At 40.4% G+C, this 19,502-nt stretch overlaps 1 protein-coding gene across 2 annotated transcripts in view; it reads right to left on the minus strand.

Moving 5' to 3' along the window:
• Positions 1 to 19,110, minus strand: part of PDE3B (phosphodiesterase 3B) — a 159,379-nt gene extending 140,269 nt beyond the window's left edge. For both annotated transcript variants that reach the window (XR_005531677.1, XM_039251827.1), the window contains exon 1: positions 18,086 to 19,110. Coding sequence is in view for 1 of the 2 variants with exons in the window: in XM_039251827.1 (XP_039107758.1) it covers positions 18,086 to 19,057 (972 nt within the window). In the remaining variant the exon portion in view is untranslated. The remainder of the gene's footprint in view (positions 1 to 18,085) is intronic.
• Between the last annotated feature and the right edge of the window lie 392 nt (positions 19,111 to 19,502).

Below are 19,502 nucleotides of genomic sequence, written 5' to 3' on the forward strand. Positions count from 1 at the left end.
TTGAACAGATTGATTACTAGTAATGAAACTGAATCAGTAGTCAAAAGACTCCCAAACAAAAGTCCAGGACCAGATGGATTCACAGGTGAATTCTACCAAATATTTAAAGGACAGTTAATTCTTATTCTCCTCAAATTATTCCAAAAAATAGAAGGAAAAGGGAAGCTTTCAAATACATTCTGCACGGCCACCATTACCCTGATGCTACAAAAACAAACAATAACCAAAAAACAAAACAACAACAAAAACTACAGGCCAGTATCCCAGATGAACATAGAAACTAAAATTCTCAACAAAATACAGTAAACTGCACTCAACAATACATTAAAAGGATCATTCCCCATGAACAAGTGGGATTTATTCCAGCAAAACAAAGATGGTTCAATACCCACAAATCAACATGACACACATTGACAAAATGAAGGATAAAAATCACATCACCATCTCAATAGATACAAAAAAACCATTTGACAAAATTCAACATCCATTCATGATAAAAATGCTCAAGTCTGTTTAGAGAGAATATATACATTAAAAAGCCATATATATATATATGAAAAATCCACAGTTAATATTGTATTCAAGGTGAAAAACAGTTTTTCCTTTAAGACAAGGATGCCCATTCTCATCACTTTTTATTCAACATAGTATGGGAAGTCCTAGCCACAGCAATTAGACAAGAAATAAGTAAAAAGCATCCAAATTTATAAGGAAAAAGTAAAACTGTCACTATAGCAGATGAAATAATACAAGACACAGAAAACCCTAAAGACTCTACCAAAAACTATCAGAAGTAATAAATGACTTCAGTAAAGTTGCAGGATAGAAAATGACATACAGAAATCTGTAATGTTTTCATACAATAATGAAGTAGCAGAAAAAGAAATCAACAATTCCATTTACAATTGCACCAAAAATAATACCCAGGAATAAACTTAAAGAACTGAAAGATCAGTACTCTGAAAACTATAAAACACTGATGCAAGAAAATAAAGTCAAAACAAATGGAAAGATATTCCAAGTTCATGGACTGGAAGAATGAATACTGTTAAAATGTCCATACTGCTCAAAGCAATTTGCATATCCAATGCAATTCCTATCAAAATAACAATAGCATTTTTCACAGAACTAGAATTTATGTGGAACCGCCAAAGACCCCAAATAGCCAAAGCAATCTTGAGAAAGAAAAACAAAGTTGCAGGCATCACAAACCCAAATTTCAAGATATACTCCAAAGATATAATGATCAAAACAGTATGGTACTCATACAAAAAGAGACATATTGATCAATAGCCCAGAAATAAATACACATTAATATGGTCAATTAATCCACAACAGAGGAGGCAAGACAGTCTCTTCAATAAATGGTGTTGAGAAAACTATACAGTTACATGAGGAAGAATGAAACTGGACCACTTTCTTAAACCATATACTAAAACTAAACTCAAAATGGATTAAAGGCCTAAATGTGAGACCAGAAACTATAAAACTCCTAGAAGAAAATATTGCCAGTAATCTCTTTGACACCAGCCTTAGCAACATTTTTCTACATATGTCTCCTTGGGCAAGGGAAACAAAAGTAAAATTAAACAATTGAGACTACACTAAAATAAACAGCTTTTTGCACAGCAAAGGAAGCAACAAAACAAAAAGGCGGGCACCTGGATGGCTCAGTCAGTTAAGTATCTGACTTTGATTCAGGTCATGATCTCAAGGTTCGTGAGTTCAAGCCTCACGTCAGGCTCTGTGCTGGCATCTCAGAGCCTGGAGCCTGTTTTGGATTCTTTGACTCTCTCTCTGCCCCTCCCCTGCTCACGCTCTGTCTCTCTTTGTCTCTCAAAAAATAAATAAATGTTAAAAAAAATTAAAAAACAAAGAAAACAAAAAGGCAACCTACAGAATGGGAAAAAACATTTGCAAATGATGTATCTGATAAGGGGTTAATATCCAAAATATATAAAGATTTTAAAAAACTCAACATCACAAACACACATAATCTGATTTGAAAATGGGCAGATCTGAATAGACATTTTTCCAAGAAGACATACAGCCAGCCAACAGACACATAAGAAGATGCTCAGCATCTTTATCATCAGGGAAATGAAAATTAAAACCAGAAGGAGATGCCACCTGACACCTGCCTAGTATCAAAAAGACAAGAAATAACAACTGTTGGTAAAAATGTGGAGAAAAGGAACCCTTATACACTGCTGCTAGGAATATAAACAGGTACAGCCACTGTGGAAAACAGTATGGAAGCGCCTCAAAAAATTAAAAATAGAAATACCAGGGGCGCCTGGGTGGCTTAGTCAGTTAAGTGTCCGACTTTTGCTTAGGTCATGATCTCGCGGTTCGTGGGTTCGAGCCCCACGTCGGGCTCTGTGCTGACTGCCAGCTCAGAGCCTGGAGCCTGTTTCTGTCTGTGACTCCCTCTCTCTCTGACCCTCCCCTGCTCACGCTGTCTCTCTCTCTCCTAGAAATAAATAAAAATATTAAAAAAAAAAAAATAGAAACACCATAAGACCCAGTAATTCCACTACTGGGTATTTGCCCAAAGAAAATGAAAACACTAATTCAAAAAGATATTTTTTTTATTTTTTTAATGTTTTATTTATTTCTGAGAGAGACAGCGTGAGCAGGGTAGGGTCAGAGAGAGAGGGAGACACAGAATCTGAAACAGGCTCCAGGCTCTGACCTGGCTGTCAGCACAGAGCCCAACGTGGGGCTCAAACCCACGAACCATGAGATCATGACGTGAGCCGAAGTCAGACACTTAACTGACTGAGCCACCCAGGCGCCCCAAAAAGATATTTTTTAAAAAAGATATATGCACCCCTATGTTTAGTGCAGCATTATTTATAATAGCTAGGATATGGAAGCAACCTAAGTGTCCATCGATAGATGAACGGATAAAGAAAATGTGGCACGTGTATAAAATCAAATTACTCAGACATAAAGAAGTATGACAACATGATTGGGCCTAGAAGGTATTACACTAAGTGAAATAAGTTGGAGAAAGACATATATAATTTCACTTACATGTGTAATCTAAAGAACAAAACAAATGAACAAACAAAAAGGAAGAAAGAGGCCCATAAATAAAGAGAACTGCTAGCTGCCAGAGGGGAGGAGGTTACAGGATAGGTAAAATAGGTAAAGGGGAGTGAAAGACATCTGCTTCCAGTTACGGAATGAATAAATCACACTGAAAGGTACAGTATAGGAAATACGGCCAATGATATTGTAATAGTGTTATACAGTGACAGAAGGTGGCTGTGCTTCTCGTGAGCACATACAGAGTTACCAATCACTATGTTGTTTGTACATCTGAAACTAATGTGACAATGTGTGTCAACTACAACTGGGAAAAAAAAAAAAAAAAACTGGGTGTGGGTGGGTACCTGGCTGGTTCAGTTGTAGAACATACAATTCTTGATCTCACGTTCATGAGTTCAAGCCCCAAGTTGGGGGCTTACATTAAAAAAAAAAATTACATGAGGGTCCTCTTGTTGTTATACATTACAATATTTTATTCCTCCTCAACTCACTTGTGCCAAAGTCAACACAGGCACCTCGTATCCACAGCCATATTTATTTCTCATTTACCCTTTGACTGGGGGAGTAGCACTTTGGGGTCTCAGCTTTTATGCAAAGGTTTCTTTCTAGATTCCTGACTCTGGACAGACTCTAGATTCTGTCTCTTGAACCTGGCCATATCTTTGAACAGAAGCAAGCGTTCAAAGTCTCTAAGGATGGCGAGAAACTCTTCTAATGAAAGCTAGTTTTAGTGTGTGCTCCCCTCTCAGAATTCCTACTAAAGAAGAGCAGAATATGCCATCCCCAAATTTGCCACTTTGGCATGCTGATTACTCTGAATTAGCATAGAAAATACAATCAATAATACTATAATAACTTTGTATAGTGATAGATGATAACCACACTCATCGTAGTATTTCATCATGTATGTAACTGTCAAACCACTGTGCTGTTTACCTGCAACTAATATAATACTGCTTGTCAACTACACTCAATAAAAAATAGAAATTTAAAAATAAATAAAAATAAAGGTACTTGAGAAACAGCTAGTGCAATATGGACACTCTAACCCCCCTTTGTCTCCCGCACTCTCAAAAGCAAGAGCTAAATCTCCACTATGAAAGGTACTTCTCCCAGTGCCAGGAAGGTAGAAAGCATCCTTACCACCAGAGATGGGGAAATTAAGAGCAAAGAAAGATGTATAAACAGGGGCTCCTGGGTGGCTTAGTCGGTTAAGCATCCGACTTTCGCTTAGGTCATGATCTCACGGTTCGTGGGTTCGAGCCCCACGTCGGGCTCTGTGCTGACTGCCAGCTCAGAGCCTGGAGCCTGTTTCAGTCTGTGACTCCCTCTCTCTCTGACCCTCCCCTGCTCACGCTGTCTCTCTCTCTCTCCTAGAAATAAATAAAACATTAAAAAAAAATCTTTAAAAAAGAAAGATGTATAAACAAAAACTTGTTACTTCTTCACCAATTTACTACCCCAACCCCAAACCTCTTTGTCTTCTCAATTTCTCATACATTTATTGTTTCTTTGTCTGAAGGGTATAAAAGATTCCTGCTTTGGTCACTTCTCTGGGTTTCATATTTGTATGGGACCCCCCCATACATGCAGTTAAATTTGTTTTTCTCCTGGTAATCTGTTTTATATCAATTTAATTATTAGACCAGCCAAAGAACCTAGAAAGGAAATGTTTTCTACCTTACACTACCTTCAGTTCTTTTTTGGGATCTGAGATTTTCTTATTCAGTGATTCCTTTCAAAAAGTATTCTATAAAATGTTTAAACCTGTAGTTTAGTTGTTTCAGCTGGGAGAGCTCTTAGGGGTTTGTTTACACTGGAAATGGCACTCAGCATATTATGGTATTTTCTATGTACTAGCTAAGTGATTTAGGGCTAGTTAATTTACCTTTCTGCTTTAGTGTGCAGCTGCAAAACAGAATCCCAATACTTATTTCACAGGGTTATTAAGACTGGCACATAGTAAGCACTTGGTAATTATTATATCTTATGATAATCTCTCTTTTCTGATTCTGAGTTACATTGCTTTATTGCCTATATTACTTTTACCACTGATATTGACATTTCTGATAAATGGCTTAAACATCTTTTTTAGTTATTAGCATTGAATGGTCACTGAAAATGAACAGCTTGCCTGATTTGACTGAGTATGATTTCTGTGACTTTCAGTCTCTTAGTTAACAAGAAGTATTTATCTCCATACACACTTGGAATAAGGTAGAAATCATGCTGGAATAACTTTTTTTTTAAGTTTATTTATTTATTTTGAAAGAGAGACAGAGCACATGAGACAGACAAAGTACATTAGAGACAGAGAGAGAGGGAAAGAGAGTCCCAAGCAGGCTCCCCACTGCCAGTGTAGAGCCCGATACAGGGCTTGAACCCATGAGCCATGAGATCATGACCTGAGCTGAAACCAAGGGATGGCTGTTTAATCGACTGAGCCACCCAGGTGCTCCCACACCAGAATAACTTTAATACAGAGAACAAACTGAGGGCTGATTGGCGGGGGGGAGGGGCAGGAAAGAGAGAAAAGTGGGAGATGGGCATTGAAGAGGGCACTTGTTGAGATGAGCACTAGGTATTGGATGTAAGCGATGAATCACGGAATCTATCCCTAAAACCAAGAGCACACTGTATGTTAGCCAACTTGACAATAAATTATATTTTAAAAAAAATAAAATAAATTCTAAAAAATTATTTTTAAAGTCATAGGAGTGAAATTTTTTCATAGTAGTGAAATAATTTCTGACTTATTTTATATCAAGGAGAAATGTTCTTTGAAAATTAAAGGTCAATTGTTAATTACTTCTTCAAGGCTTTGCAGCTTTCCTCTTGGAGAGTGTTAGTTGTTTCTTCCATACTGTTCCCATAGTACCTTGTTTATACCTCTGCTATAACACTTTCCACATTGAATTGTAATTATTTACTTACATTTTCTCTCTGCATTAGTTTGATCTCCTTGCAATACAGGCCTTGTGCTTGGTATCTCGGGGGCCTGGCATATACAAAAGGCAATTTGCAAATATATGCTAACTCTGATCAAATTAGTTTTTCATTACTTTCCTACATTAACTCTTTAGACATTTGAACCGTCCTTTCCCTCATGCATAATTTTTATTGTTCCTTTGATAGGTAATTCTATCCAGTTTGAAAAGTTCTATTCTCCATCTATGCACTCATGGACATGAGAAGCAAATTGCACACTATGAGGGGGAAACTAAAGTGAGATTTTATTTTAATGCTTTATTTTTGAGAAAGAGAGTTCAAGCAGGAGAGGAACAGAGAGAGGGGGACAGAAGATCTGAAGCAGGCTCCATGCTGAGAGCAGCAAGCTGATGCGGGGCTGGAACTCACAAACCGCAAGCTCATGACCTGAGTCAAAGTCGGAGGCTCAACCGACAGAGCCACCCAGGACCCCCTGAGATTTTGTTTTTTAAGTTTTTTGTTTGTTTGTTTTTAATGTTTTATTTTTTTATTTTTATTTATTTTATTTTTTTTTTTGAGAGACAGAGAGAGACAGCATGAGCAAGGGAGTGTCAGAGAGAGAGGGAGATACAGAATCTGAAAACAGGCTCCAGGCTCTGAGCTGTCAGCACAGAGGCCGACACAGGGCCCAAACCCATGAACCATGAGATCATGACCTGAGCCAAAGTCAGACGCTTAACCAACTCAGCCACTCAGGAGCCCCAATTTTTTTTATTTTGAAAGAAATAGAGCACAAGCAGGGAAGGAGCAGAGAAGAGACAGAACCCTAAGCAGTCTCTGCACTGTCAGCACAGAGCCCACAGTGGCTGGGTCTCATGAACTGTGAGATCATGACCTGGGGTGAAATCAACAGTAGGAAGTTCAACCGACTGAGCCACCCAGGTGCCCCAGTACAGTAAGATTTTTCATAGTCTCCCTAGTTACTGGTGGGTCAAGAAGATTTGTTAAGTCAATAAGGACACAGAAAATGTGACAAGAACATTTTACAACTTTTACCTACCAGACAGCTAACAAATATTGTACCTAAAAATTGAAAATATATATATTATTTTCAAGCACATAAAACAGTCATGAAAACTGATGATGATATGTTAGACCACATTCTTTGCCCACAAGGCAATTAAATCAGAGAACAACAATAAAATAACTACAAAACCTGTATGATTACAAATTTGTATTATTTCAAAGCAACTTGATAGTCAAAAGGGAAATCAAAATGAAAATTAGAAAATGCTGAGGGCTGAACAATAACAATACTACACATCAAAACTTGTGAGAGTCAGCTAAAGCAATATTTAGAGAAATGTATAATATTAAATGAATACACTAAAAAGCCTCAAAATTAACGGGCTTAACATCTCAATTACAAAGTCAAAAAAAGAAGAAGAAAATAAACTCAAAGAGGGGCACCTGGGTGGCTCAGTCAGTTAAGCACCTGACTTTTTAGCTCAGGTCATGATCTTGCAGTCTGTGGGTTCCAGCCCTGAGTCAGGATCTGTACTGACAGCTCAGAGCCTGGACCCTGCTTCAGATTCTGTGTTTTCCTCTCTCTCTCTCTCTCTCTCTCTCTCTCTGCCCCTCCCCTGCTTGTGCTCTGTCTCTGTCTCTCTCTCTCTCAAAAATAAATAAACATTAAAAACTGTTTTTTTTAAGAAAAACTCAAAGAAAGAAAAAAATAACAATAAAAGAGCTGACATAAACAAAATAGAAAATAATTGCCAATCCAAAGAGTTGGTTTTTTTAAAAAAAGTTTAAAAAGCAAATAGAGGCAGGGAGCCTGGGTGGCTCAGTTGGTTAAGCAACAGACTTTGGCTCAGGTCATGATCCCCTGGTTCATGAGTTTGAGCCCCGCATTGGGCTCTGTCCTGATAGCTTGGAGCCTGAAGCTTGTTTTGCAGTCTGTGTCTCCCTCTTTCTCTGCCCCTCTCCCTCCCCACTCTCTGTTTCTCTCTCTCTTTCTCTCTTTCTCATTAAAAACTGTTTTTTTAATTAAAAAAGAAAGCAAATAGAGGCACCTAGGTGACTCAGTTGGTTAAGCATCCCCCCCTTGATTTTGGCTCAGGTCATGATCTCACAGATCATATGTTCAAGCCCCACACTGGGCTTTGCACTGACAAAGCAGAGCTTGTTGGGATTCTCTCCCTCTCCCTCCGTCTCTGCCTCTCATCCACTTGCATACATGTGTGTGAGCTCGCTCTCTCTCACTCTCTCTCACTCTCTCTCTCTTCCCCACCCCAAAAAAATGTTTTTTTAAAAAGCAAATAAACTTCTACAAGGCCAATTAAGAAACAAAGAAAAAAGATACAAATGATATTAGAAATGGAAAAGAGGGGGAGTCTGGGTGGCTCAGTCGTGTAAGTCTGATTTGGCTCAGGTCATGATCTCCTGGTTTCTGAAGCGAGCCCCATATTAAGGTTTCTGCTGTCAGCACAGGATCCACTTGAGACCTTCTGTCCCCCTTCCCCTCTGCTCACACACATACATGCACTCTCTCAAAAATAAATAAACATTAAAAAAATGAAAAACAGGACATTAATGCAGATGCTGAACAGACTAAACAGATAATAAAAAGTTATTATCAATCAAGAAAATTATTTGAAAAGTTACATAAATTCCTAGAAAAATATCTTAAAAATTTCAATCAAAAGCAAATTCTTCTCTAAATTATTCAAAAGATGTATTGCAATGCTGATCTCAACAGGATTTTTTGTGAAACTTGACAAGCTGATTCTAAAATTTATATTGAGGGGCACCTGGGTGGCTCAGTCAGTTAAGCATCTGACTTTGGCTCAGGTTATGATCTCACAGTTCGTGGGTTTGAGCCCCACATCAGGCTCTGTGCTGACAGCTAGCCCAGAGCCTAGAGCCTGTTTCAGATTCTGTGTCTCCCTCTCTCTCTGACCCTTCCCTGTTCATGCTATCTGTCTGTCTGTCTCTCTCTCTCTCAGAAATAAAACATAAAAAAAAAAATTTTTTTTAAAGACAGTGTGGTATAAACACAGAGTGCATAAACTAACCAATGTAACTTAATAAAGAGCCCAGAGGGGTGCCTGGGTGACTCAGTTGGTTATGTGTCCAAATTCGGCTCAGGTCATGACCTTGTTTTTGAGTTCAAGCCCCATGTCTGGCTCTGGGCTGACAACTCAGAGCCTGGAGCCTGCTTTGGATTCTGTATCTCCCCCCTCTCTGCTCCTCCCCCATGCATGCTCTGTCTCTCTCTCTCAAAAATAAATAAATATTTAAAAATTTTAAAAGTAAATAAAAATTGAAAAAAAAGAGCCCAGATACAGATTCACACATACACCAAATCTTCAGACATTTATCTTAATATATGGCAGAAGTAGCAATGCTGATAAATGGAGAATAAATTTTTCAATAAATTGTGTTGACACAACATCCGTTGGATACAAAATGAGATTGGATCATATAAAGCAATTCTGCATAGGTAAAAAAAAAAATTTGAATGGCAAAACTTTAAAACGTTAAAAAGACAATATACAAATCTATATTATGACTTCCAATAGGGAAAGTTTTCATAAATAAGACACAAAGGAGTCTTAGCATTAGAGGAAAAGATAGGTAAATCTGACAACATTAAGAACTTCAGTTATCAAATGCCTGGGTGACTCAGTCATTTAAGCATCCAATTCTTGATTTTGGCTCAGGTCATGATCTCAGGGTTTGTAAGTTTGAGCCCGGAATCAGGCTCTGTACTGACAGCACGAGGCTTGCTTGGGATTCTCTTTCTGCCCTTCCCCTGCTCTCTCTCTCTCTCTCTTTCTCTCTCTCTCAAAATAAATTAATAAATTTTAAAAAAGGAACTTCAGTTATCAAAAGATACCATAAAAAGTGAAAGAAGATATTGCAACTCAATCAATAATTAGTGTCCAATGTCCAGAAAACATAAAGAGCTCATGACCTATTGAGAAAAAGAGCAAAAGACATAAACAGTTAAGCCCCAAATAAGAAATGTAGTCTAGGGGTGCCTGGGTGGCTCAGTGGGTTAAGCGTCCTACTTCAGCTGAGGTCATGATCTCACAGTTGGTGGGTTTAAGCCCTGCATTGGTTTCTGTGCTGACAGCCCAGAGCCTGCTTCAGGCTCTGTGTCTCCCTCTCTCTCTACCGGTTCTTTCACTTGTGTTTGGTCTCTCTTTCTCAAAAATAAACAAACATTTAAAAAAAATTTTTTAAAAAGGAGTGTAGTCCATAAACATAAAAAGTACTTGACCTTATTAGTAATTAGGGAAATAACAAATTAAAATCACAAAGAAATACCATTTCACACCCTCTAGACTAATAAAAAAAACTAATAAAAATTAAAGTCAGTAAACAGGAGTCATTGGTTTCAGGGAATTCTAGCAAAAGTATAAAGGGTATAACCATTTTGAAAAAGCATTCAACTTGGCCATAGTGTCTTAGTTTCCTACTGCCACTTGTATGGGTTGAATTGTGTTTTCCCAAAAAAGAAGTTGAAATCCTAATTCTCAGTATCTCAGAAGGTAACTTTATTTGGAAATAAGGATTTCTCGCAGAAGTCATTAGGGTGGGCCCTAATCCTATATGACTTCAGATCATTACAAAAAAGGGGAAATTGGGACACAAAGACAGGCACAGAGAGAAACCCATGTGAAGCGACACAGAGGAAGTGCCATGTGAAGATGAAGGTAATATTAAGGGTAATACATCTACAACCCGAAAAATGCCTAAGAATGCCAGCAAGCCACCAGAAGCTGTCAGGCAGGCTTTCCCTCTGAGCTCTTGCAAAGAAACCAACCCCGGGGAAAACCTTGATCTTGGATTTCTAGGCTCCAGAACTGAGACAATGGATTTGTGGCTCAAGCCACCTGGTTTGTGGTACTTTTGTTACAGCAACCCATGCAAACTGCTACAGCAGTTACTACAAAGTAATACATTCCTGTAACAATTAAAAACTCAATGGTATAGGGGCGCCTGGGTGGCTCAGTCTCTGACCTCAGCTCAGGTCATAATTTCGTGGTCTATGAGTTCGAGCCCCACATCGGGCTCTGTGCTGACAGCTCAGAGCCTGGAGCCTACTTCAGATTCTGTGTCTCCCTCTCTCTCTGCCCCTCCCTGCTCATGTTCACTCTCTGTGACTCTCAAAAATAAATAAACGTTAAAAAAAATTTTTTTAACTCAATGGTATAAAACAACACAAATTTATCATCTCACAGCTCTATGGGTCAGGTTGGTCTGACTGAGCTAAAATCAAGGTGTTGGCAGGGATTCATTTTGTTCGGGGAGCTCTAGGGAAAAACCCATTTCCTTGTCTCTTTCAGCCTTGAGAGGCTGCCTGCTTTCCTTGACTCCTATTTCAAAGTCAAAGGTGGATTAAGGGAGTCTTCCTCACCCTGTATTACTCCAACCCTTTAGCCTCTGTCACATCTTTTCCTCCTCCCTCTTCCACTCTTTTAAGGGCCTTTGCAATTACATGGATCCACTCAGACAATCCCAGTTGATGGCCCCATTTCAAGGCCCTTAACTTAATCTCACCTGCAAAGTTCCCTTTGCCATATAAAATAACAAAATCATAAATTCCAGCGGTTAGAACAGGGACATCTTCAAGGTGCCATTATTCTGCCTAGTAATACTAGCTGAATATGAGCATATCTTGCAACTCAGCCAATTCTTCCTCTAGATGCACACATGCACCAGGAGATATTTCTAAGAATTTTTCTCCCTCTCTCTCTGCCCCTCCCCTGTTCACACTTTGTTTCTCTCTAAAAAACAAATAAACATTTTTAAAAAATTTAGAATTTTCATAGCAGCATTGTATATAGTAGCAAAAAACTGAAAACCACCCAAGGGTCCACAAACAGTGAAATGGATAAATAAGTTTTACTATGTCCATATGATAAAATACTATAAAGCACTCAAAAATTAACTAAAACTATCCAAATCAACATGAATCTCAGAAAACATCAGGAAAAAGGGTTATAGAAGAATTCATACAGCATGATTCTATTTACTTAAAGCTCAGACGTAGACAATACTCAACATATTATTTACTTAGGAATATATTCATGGTTGGGGAGGGCCGCCTGAGGGGCTCAGAGGGTTAAGTATCTGACTTCGGCTCAGGTCATGATCTCAACAGTTTGGGAGTTCCAGCCCCGTGTCCGGCTGTGTGCTGACAGCTAGGAGCCTGGAGCCTGCTTCGGATTCTATGTCTCCCTATCTCTATCCCTCGCCTGCTCATTCATTCTCTCTCTCTCCCTCTCTCTCTCTCTCTCTCAAAAACAAATAAACATTAAAAAATAAAAATAAAGGAATACATTCATGGGGATTAATAGTAAAGCTAAGCAAGGGAATGAATAGGATAGATAGGTAGGTAGATAGACAGATGTGTTGCCACTGGGGCAGGGAGGAGATACAAAATAGGTTAACGAGGAACTTTAAAGAAAATGAATGGTGAGTGCATGGCTTTTGTTTGGTTTATTTTCCTCTTTAAACCATACAAAAATATACATATGTATAGTCTTTCACGTATGGCATTTCTCATTTACAAATTTAAGTGCTAACTAAATAAATGTAAAAAACCCTGGATGAAAGTTGTATGAAATCTAGGGAAGAAGTAGTCAAACAACACCTCTAAGGATGGAGAAGGGATAAAGATCTTTATCTTATAAAAATAAGATATCTGCTAGGTATCCATACTAGAGGGAAAGTTTTAGATTGCAAAAGGAAAAGACAGTGGGAAATATACTGCTGTGCCCACGTTTTAGGAACACGCTTCCAGCAATCACTTAAATAAACAAGGATCAACTTGTATATAATAAAGTGAACAATGTTACAAACTGTCAGAAAGACTCAAACACAACTCAGCTCTCTTAAAGTTTTGCTTGGCTGACATAGGCTTTCAGTTTGTTTTGTTTAAATGGAAAGCCCTTAGGCAAAGTAGGCAATAGTCAGTTCACTTCCATTCTTCTTACCCTCCCCTCCTTCCTCAACATATAACATAAATGCATTATGTGGCTGGCCCTCTGAAGGCACTTGAGTTTGAAACCAACTGCATTCCACAAGTCACCCTGAGACAACCACGTCGAGTATCAAGTGTGTCTTCAAGGTCAATATAAACTATACGATCAAGAGTCTCTCTTATCTCTCACTCCTATCTCTCTCCCATCTCTCACTCCTCTCTCTCCCATCACTCCCCACCCCACCCACCTCTTTTAACCAAGGATAATATTTATCACATAATTGGAGATAGCTGGCAACATTAAAGACAGCCTTGGAAAACTATGAATGCAGGCACTCTTTATGGAAAATACAGACCTAGGCTCTAGTCCCTGTGTCCCAATATTTCACAGCATAACCTAGAGATGATATTATCTCTCTGGAGTTGAATTTCTTTCCTGGGGCACCTGGGTGGCTCAGTCAGTTAAGTGCATGACTCTTGATTTCTCAGGTTATGATCTCACAGTTCATGAGATTTTGCCTGGAATCAGGCTCAGCACTGCCAGTACAAAGCCTACTTGGGATTCTCCCTTTCCCTCCCTCCCTCTCTCAATCTCTCTCTCTCTCTCTCTCTCTCTCTCTCTCTTTCTGCCCCTCCTCCATTCTCATGCATGTACCCAAGCTCTCTCTCAAAATAAACTTTAAAAAAATGATATTTCAATTAGACAAATTCTAAATATCTTCTATAGCTATACAAACATACTCATGTTCAAATAAACTTATTCAGCAAATATAGTCTGTTCTTCCTTTAGAGAGGGGTATAGGAAAGGAGGAAAATATGCTAGGACAATGGGCTGATATGGTAATTGGGAATAAGGAAAGAGAATAAGAATGGCCTGCCACTGAGGAGGATAAAAAGTCAGAAGACAATGAAAACAAACTTACATGGTTTTACTCATGGCTGACCCTATTTACCTTTCACTCAGTGTGGAAAAACATAAACTATGGAGATTTTACTATTTCATACGATATAATGAAAATATTCTATCTGATGTCCTCACTGCTTCATGTGATTTATTTTTATACATGGCCAACTCTGCTGTAATGGAGCTCTGTCCTCCGCTTATACATTAATTTGAGTATCACTGTACTTTCTAAAGATTCTCAATCGTATGTGTTTCTTAAAGGAGATTTTAACCAGTGTGAATGATAGAAGCAGAAGAGAAAAGCCCACAAGTCAATAAAAATCAGCTAGTCCTCAAACAGCTAGAGCCAAGGATGGATGTGAGGAAGGGGTGTTCCATAAATCCCAGGTGGCTTTTTAAAAAACAAAACAAACAAAAGGCTAAAAGCAGGCTATAAAGGACTTTGCGGGCAAGGGTCAAGAGCATGAACTTTATCCTGTGAACAAAGAAAAGTCTAAGAGATTTATAAGAATGAGTGATCTGATTAAATCTGTGATTTTGAAAGATAACTCTGACGGTAGAGGACATATTTACAAAATAGAACATAAGATTATTACATAGATTTCTATTTTACTACAAAAATATTAACATAAAATGAGAATAAAATGCTCACTCATTAAAACCATAAAATAAATTTCCCAAATACTACAGTATGAGTAAAGAAATTCATTGTGAGGTTTCCCTTGCAAATTCCTTAAGGGGGTAAATAATCACTTAAACTTTAAAGTCTTTTTTAAAAAGCATTCAGACTACATGTGTATATCTCTTTCACATAAAATTAACACTTTAAATAATATTTATGGGCTTTAAGGCCACAGAACTTTTAAATATTTACCTAACCATTTAGAAAGCACTTAGCATTTTAGGTATAGAAAAATATCTCACACAGTAACTTACACCTTTCAAAGCCTCGTATTTACCCAGTCTATCACACACCAAATGATCTGGTTGAAAAGCTGAAAACTACATTGTAGAATATACAATTAAAATGGCATAGATATGTAGTTTGTTGAATTCTGGTCAATGCTTCTATGTACACAACTGATTTTTTTTTTCTTTTAGCTTCCTATTAGTTTCAGCTGACTGCTGGCGAATGCACTACAAACTGAGTGCTTCTTCCTATTAACCAGAGAGAGAACACAGTCAGCAGTAACTAGATTTAAACTTTAAATCTCTAAATGCTTTGCTAAACACAGCAAAAACCCTTAGCTAAGAAATGACGCATACACATCATTTACATCAAATACTACCAATCTAATTATGAAAATCAAGTGTCTTACAAATATATGCCATTAATTTTCAACATCGTACCTAACAAAAGTTAAAAATTATTTTAAATACACTCTGACACAATTAAAAACGTTTGTATGAGTTTTCAATTGTTTTTCAAAGGTATTCATAAAAACATTTAAATTCTTAAAGAAATGAAAGTATCATAATTTTGTTATCAATCCAAAAATGAATCCACATAATTTTTTAAAGTTTTCTATTCAAAATATAGAATATTTGTTCATCTTTTCCAATTAGAAAATATAGCTTATTAGTATCAACATTCAACATTTAAGTAAAACTTCAAGAACTACTAATATGTGATGTTTCAGTTATACTTTTATTTATACCATACTAAAAGAAACGGATTCTAGAACTGAAAGGTACTACAGAATTAATCTGGGGTCCCTTAACTTGACAGGATACTGAGACTCAGAAAGATTCACTCACTTATCCAAGATCACACAGTAGAGCCACGACTTAACCCTTGACCCTCTGCCTATGAATTCAGGGCATTTCCCCCTGTATCAAGTTCTACCCAAAATCTTTTGCCTTCCTTCACTTTCCAAAACAAAAAGGTGACTTCACAATTGTCACATACAAAGTTCACCACTTCGAAAATTAGAAAAAAATCTCTCCATCTTTTACTTCCATGAAAGTACTAATTTCCCCTTAGCAAACAGTTTAACCTAATAAACATGCAAACAAAAGCCACAGACCCACTGGTAAACTTCAGGAATTTAGCATAAGTAAAAATGAATGTTATTACAATCTTTGCTAAATTAAAAATATCTAGTAATTTCTAGTAATGCCAAAATAGTACTATTTTATGACACTGAATGTTAAATAGCCCTGTATAAACCCTTGAGTTAACCTCATATATTTAAGACCCCAAAAATGGTTCCTGTGCATAAGGGAATGTGAACACGAGTTTTCTGAAATAAGAAAATACGCCCTTTGTAAAAGTGAAATTGTATTTTCCTCTAATACAAATAATAAATGAAGCAACCTAGCAATAACAACTCCACTGCACCTAGCTGAAGGCTGAAAAAGGCTACTGTTATGGAAAGAGGACCAGACTAGGATTAAGACCAGGAATCTTCAATTTACAAGAGAAAGGCCATAATTGACTATACCAACAGATTACAATTAAAATACCTTACAGTGTAACACTATTAAATGCAGGAAAATTGTTTACAAATGTGATGAGATTGCTAAAACACTTTTCCGGTGTTAAAAATGCAATCTATTCACATATGGTCCAGCCAACTGCCAGTCTAGCCTGTGAAATGAGCTGGTATGACTTTCCTCTGCAGCTTCTCTCCCAACAGGTTTTCTCCTGACACACATCTTTCTAAGCATTGCCTACTATCACTGGCTGTAAACTTAGAAAACAAAAGGCATAACACTTTTTGAACAATTCATTCCAGCATGTGGCCTAGTAAGTACAGACCACAAAAGTGGCCTCTGAGAACACTGTTCAAGAAAGCAAAGTGTGGTCTCATTTTTGAACCCTTCAGATCAGTGTTAAACATAAAATTAACGTAGTAGCTTGAAGATAATATTAAGAAGAGAGAACATCAGACAGTAAGAATAAGAAACTTCTGCTTCAAATACACTAGGTCCCAGTGTAAAACATATCACGGGTCAAAAAGCCTGAAAACCAACGGTATAGACTCCTAATCTCCTACTTAAAACCTCTACACTCATCTTTCTAGTTGCTTAGAAAACAGCATTGAAAACTGAAAGGTCTAGGTTCAAGTCCCAGCACTGCCACTTACCGGATGTTCCCAGCTGGGTAACTTCTATAAGCCTCAATTTACTCATCTCTAAATTGAGGATGCCATCTACCCTACAGAGCTTCTGTGAGGATTTGGAACAATGAATGTAACATTTTGCACCTAGCAAATGTTCAATGAGTAGCAACAATATTTGCTGATTTCTTGGTAATGTAGAACAAGATTTCTCAAAACTACATAAAGAGAAAACTCTCCCCTGAGGATGATTTCAATTCCTTTAAAAAACAAGAACATGTCAACCTGAAGTGGGGGTTGGAGGTGGGGACCAGAATGGAAATACTTCTGGCATCTTTCCAGACATTACCAAGTTTAAAGGTTATATTGTTACAACATTCTCCTAATTATGCAACAAATACACACAACCATGAGTTAGCCTGTAAAAGATTATGATGGCCTATACTACTGAAACTGGGGTGGGGGGGGTCCGGGCGGGGGAGAAGAATCCCTTAAAAATTATTCCCAACAACAACAACAACAACAACAACAAAACTATTCCCAACAATCTTTCCATCTACACTAACAAGACTCAGTTCAAGAGCTCATCCCTGTACATTATGATCTCGAATTCTTCCTCTCGATTATTAAGAATGAAAACACTGACTAAAATTTATATATATATATATATATACACACATGTATTCAATCTAATGGCTGCATGTTATGAATGGATAATGGATAATGGTTATCATGCATGGATAATACATATAATGGTGAAGGTACCACCATTACACCAGCAGCAGACAAACAGCGCCAAAAAGACATAATTCAGTGTGTGCCAAAGTGGCAGTCCTCGATCTGTTAAACCGCAAATAACTCACCTCATTCCTCTAAGAACTCATCTAAGGCAAGAACAAAGTCCTTAAAAGTTGCAATACGGCCAGTCTGCGATTTCATTTCTATTCCAAGATAAAAGGTACTTCTGCATGTTTACAAAGCTTCCTGTAATTTAGGATTTCTTTCCAGAACAAAACTTTGTTTTTACCCCCCACCCTGGAAGTTAACTTGCTTTCGAGAACGCTAACTCAAGCTGGAAATCGAAGCGATTACAACCGCGCTCGCTTCCTTACCAAGCCGTGCCTTCTGGGACCATACCTGTTCTCGGGAAATGCAAGGCAACGAAGGTCTCCTGAACATCTTGGAACTGCCGGAGTAACCGGCCGAAGTTTCTCCGAACGACACGCAGCTGGACCTCCTGCGGGGTCTGATCACAGGCACTTTGTCCTCGGCGGTACTGGCCAAGCGAGGATGATGAGGGGTTTCCCTGATCTGGAAGAAGTGATCCAAGCCCAGGGCGAGCAGGCAGCCGGCGTCGCCGACGAGGCAGGCGAGCAGCGGCCTGAGGGCGGCGGGCAGCGACCCGAGCCCGGTGAAGGAGACCCACCAGACGAAGCTGGAGAAGAGCAGCACCAGGATGCCGTGGCGGAGCCGGGCCCGGTGCGCGAGCGTCAGCAAGCCCACGCAGCTCAGCACCGAGAACAACCTGCCCGCCACCGCGGGGGGCGTGTGCTGGGCCGCGGCGGGGGCCCCCCAAGCCCAAGCCCACGCCTGCCACGCCAAGAAGTCCCCCAGGTAGCAGCAGGCTGGCAGCGCCAGCAGCCACCAGGCGCCGCCGCCGCCGCCCCGGCCCGGCCCGGGGCCCCGCTTGCTCCGGGTCAGGAAGCAGGTGAGGAAGAAGAAGGCACAGGCGATGCTGAACAGGGGGCTGAGGCTGTGCGAGCACACGCTCAGCACGGTCCGCAGCCGGGCGGCCCCAGCAGCCCAGCTCCCGGGCCCAGAGCCGAGCAGCAGGGCGAGGACAAAGGCGGCCAGGGCGCCCAGCGAGAGGCGCGCCCGGGCGGAGGGGGAGCCGCGGCGCGGCTGCTGGGGGGACGCCGGCGGCGGCAGCAGCAGCTCCACGTTGCAGAAGCGGCAGAGGTGGAAGAAGAAGCCACGCGGAGGGTCCTGCCGCAGGGGGCTCACGCAGCTCTTCACGTAGCCGTTCCTCAGACTCTCGGGGGGCGGGCCGGCCCCGTCCGGCGCCTGCGGGCACCGCATGGCTTTGGCGTCTCGCTCGTCCCTCCTCATGGCCGGGACCCCGGCTGGCCGCGGGGCTCGGCACGCCCCTCTCGGACCGCGGCGGCCGCTCGCGCGCCCTCAGCCCCCAGCCCCGCGCTCGGGGCGCCCCCCGGCTCAGGGTTGCGCCCGCCGCCGCGGCCCGGGGTCCCCGCCGCGCGGGCGGAGGAGCGGCGGGGTCCGCGACATGCTGGCGGAGGGGAGGGGCGGAAGGGGCTGCTCCCGGGACCGCTGCGGCCGCCCCCTCAGTGTCCCTCGGGCGCCGCTCGGGACTGGAGACTCGGCGTCGCCTCCCAGCTCCCGCGGGCTGCAACAGTTACCTCCCGGCCCCAGCCTGGTCCGTTGGGCGCGCGAGCGGCGGCGGGCGCGCTGGCGCTCCTCCCCCGTGCCTACCCCGGGCCGGCGCGCGCCCCGCCCGCCGCTCGCGCGCGCCCGCGCCCCGTCCCGCCGCTATCGC

The sequence above is a fragment of the Hyaena hyaena genome, unplaced genomic scaffold (assembly GCF_003009895.1).
Source record: "Hyaena hyaena isolate Hyena2069 unplaced genomic scaffold, ASM300989v1 scaffold_401, whole genome shotgun sequence".
Classification (NCBI taxonomy): Eukaryota; Metazoa; Chordata; class Mammalia; order Carnivora; family Hyaenidae; genus Hyaena; species Hyaena hyaena.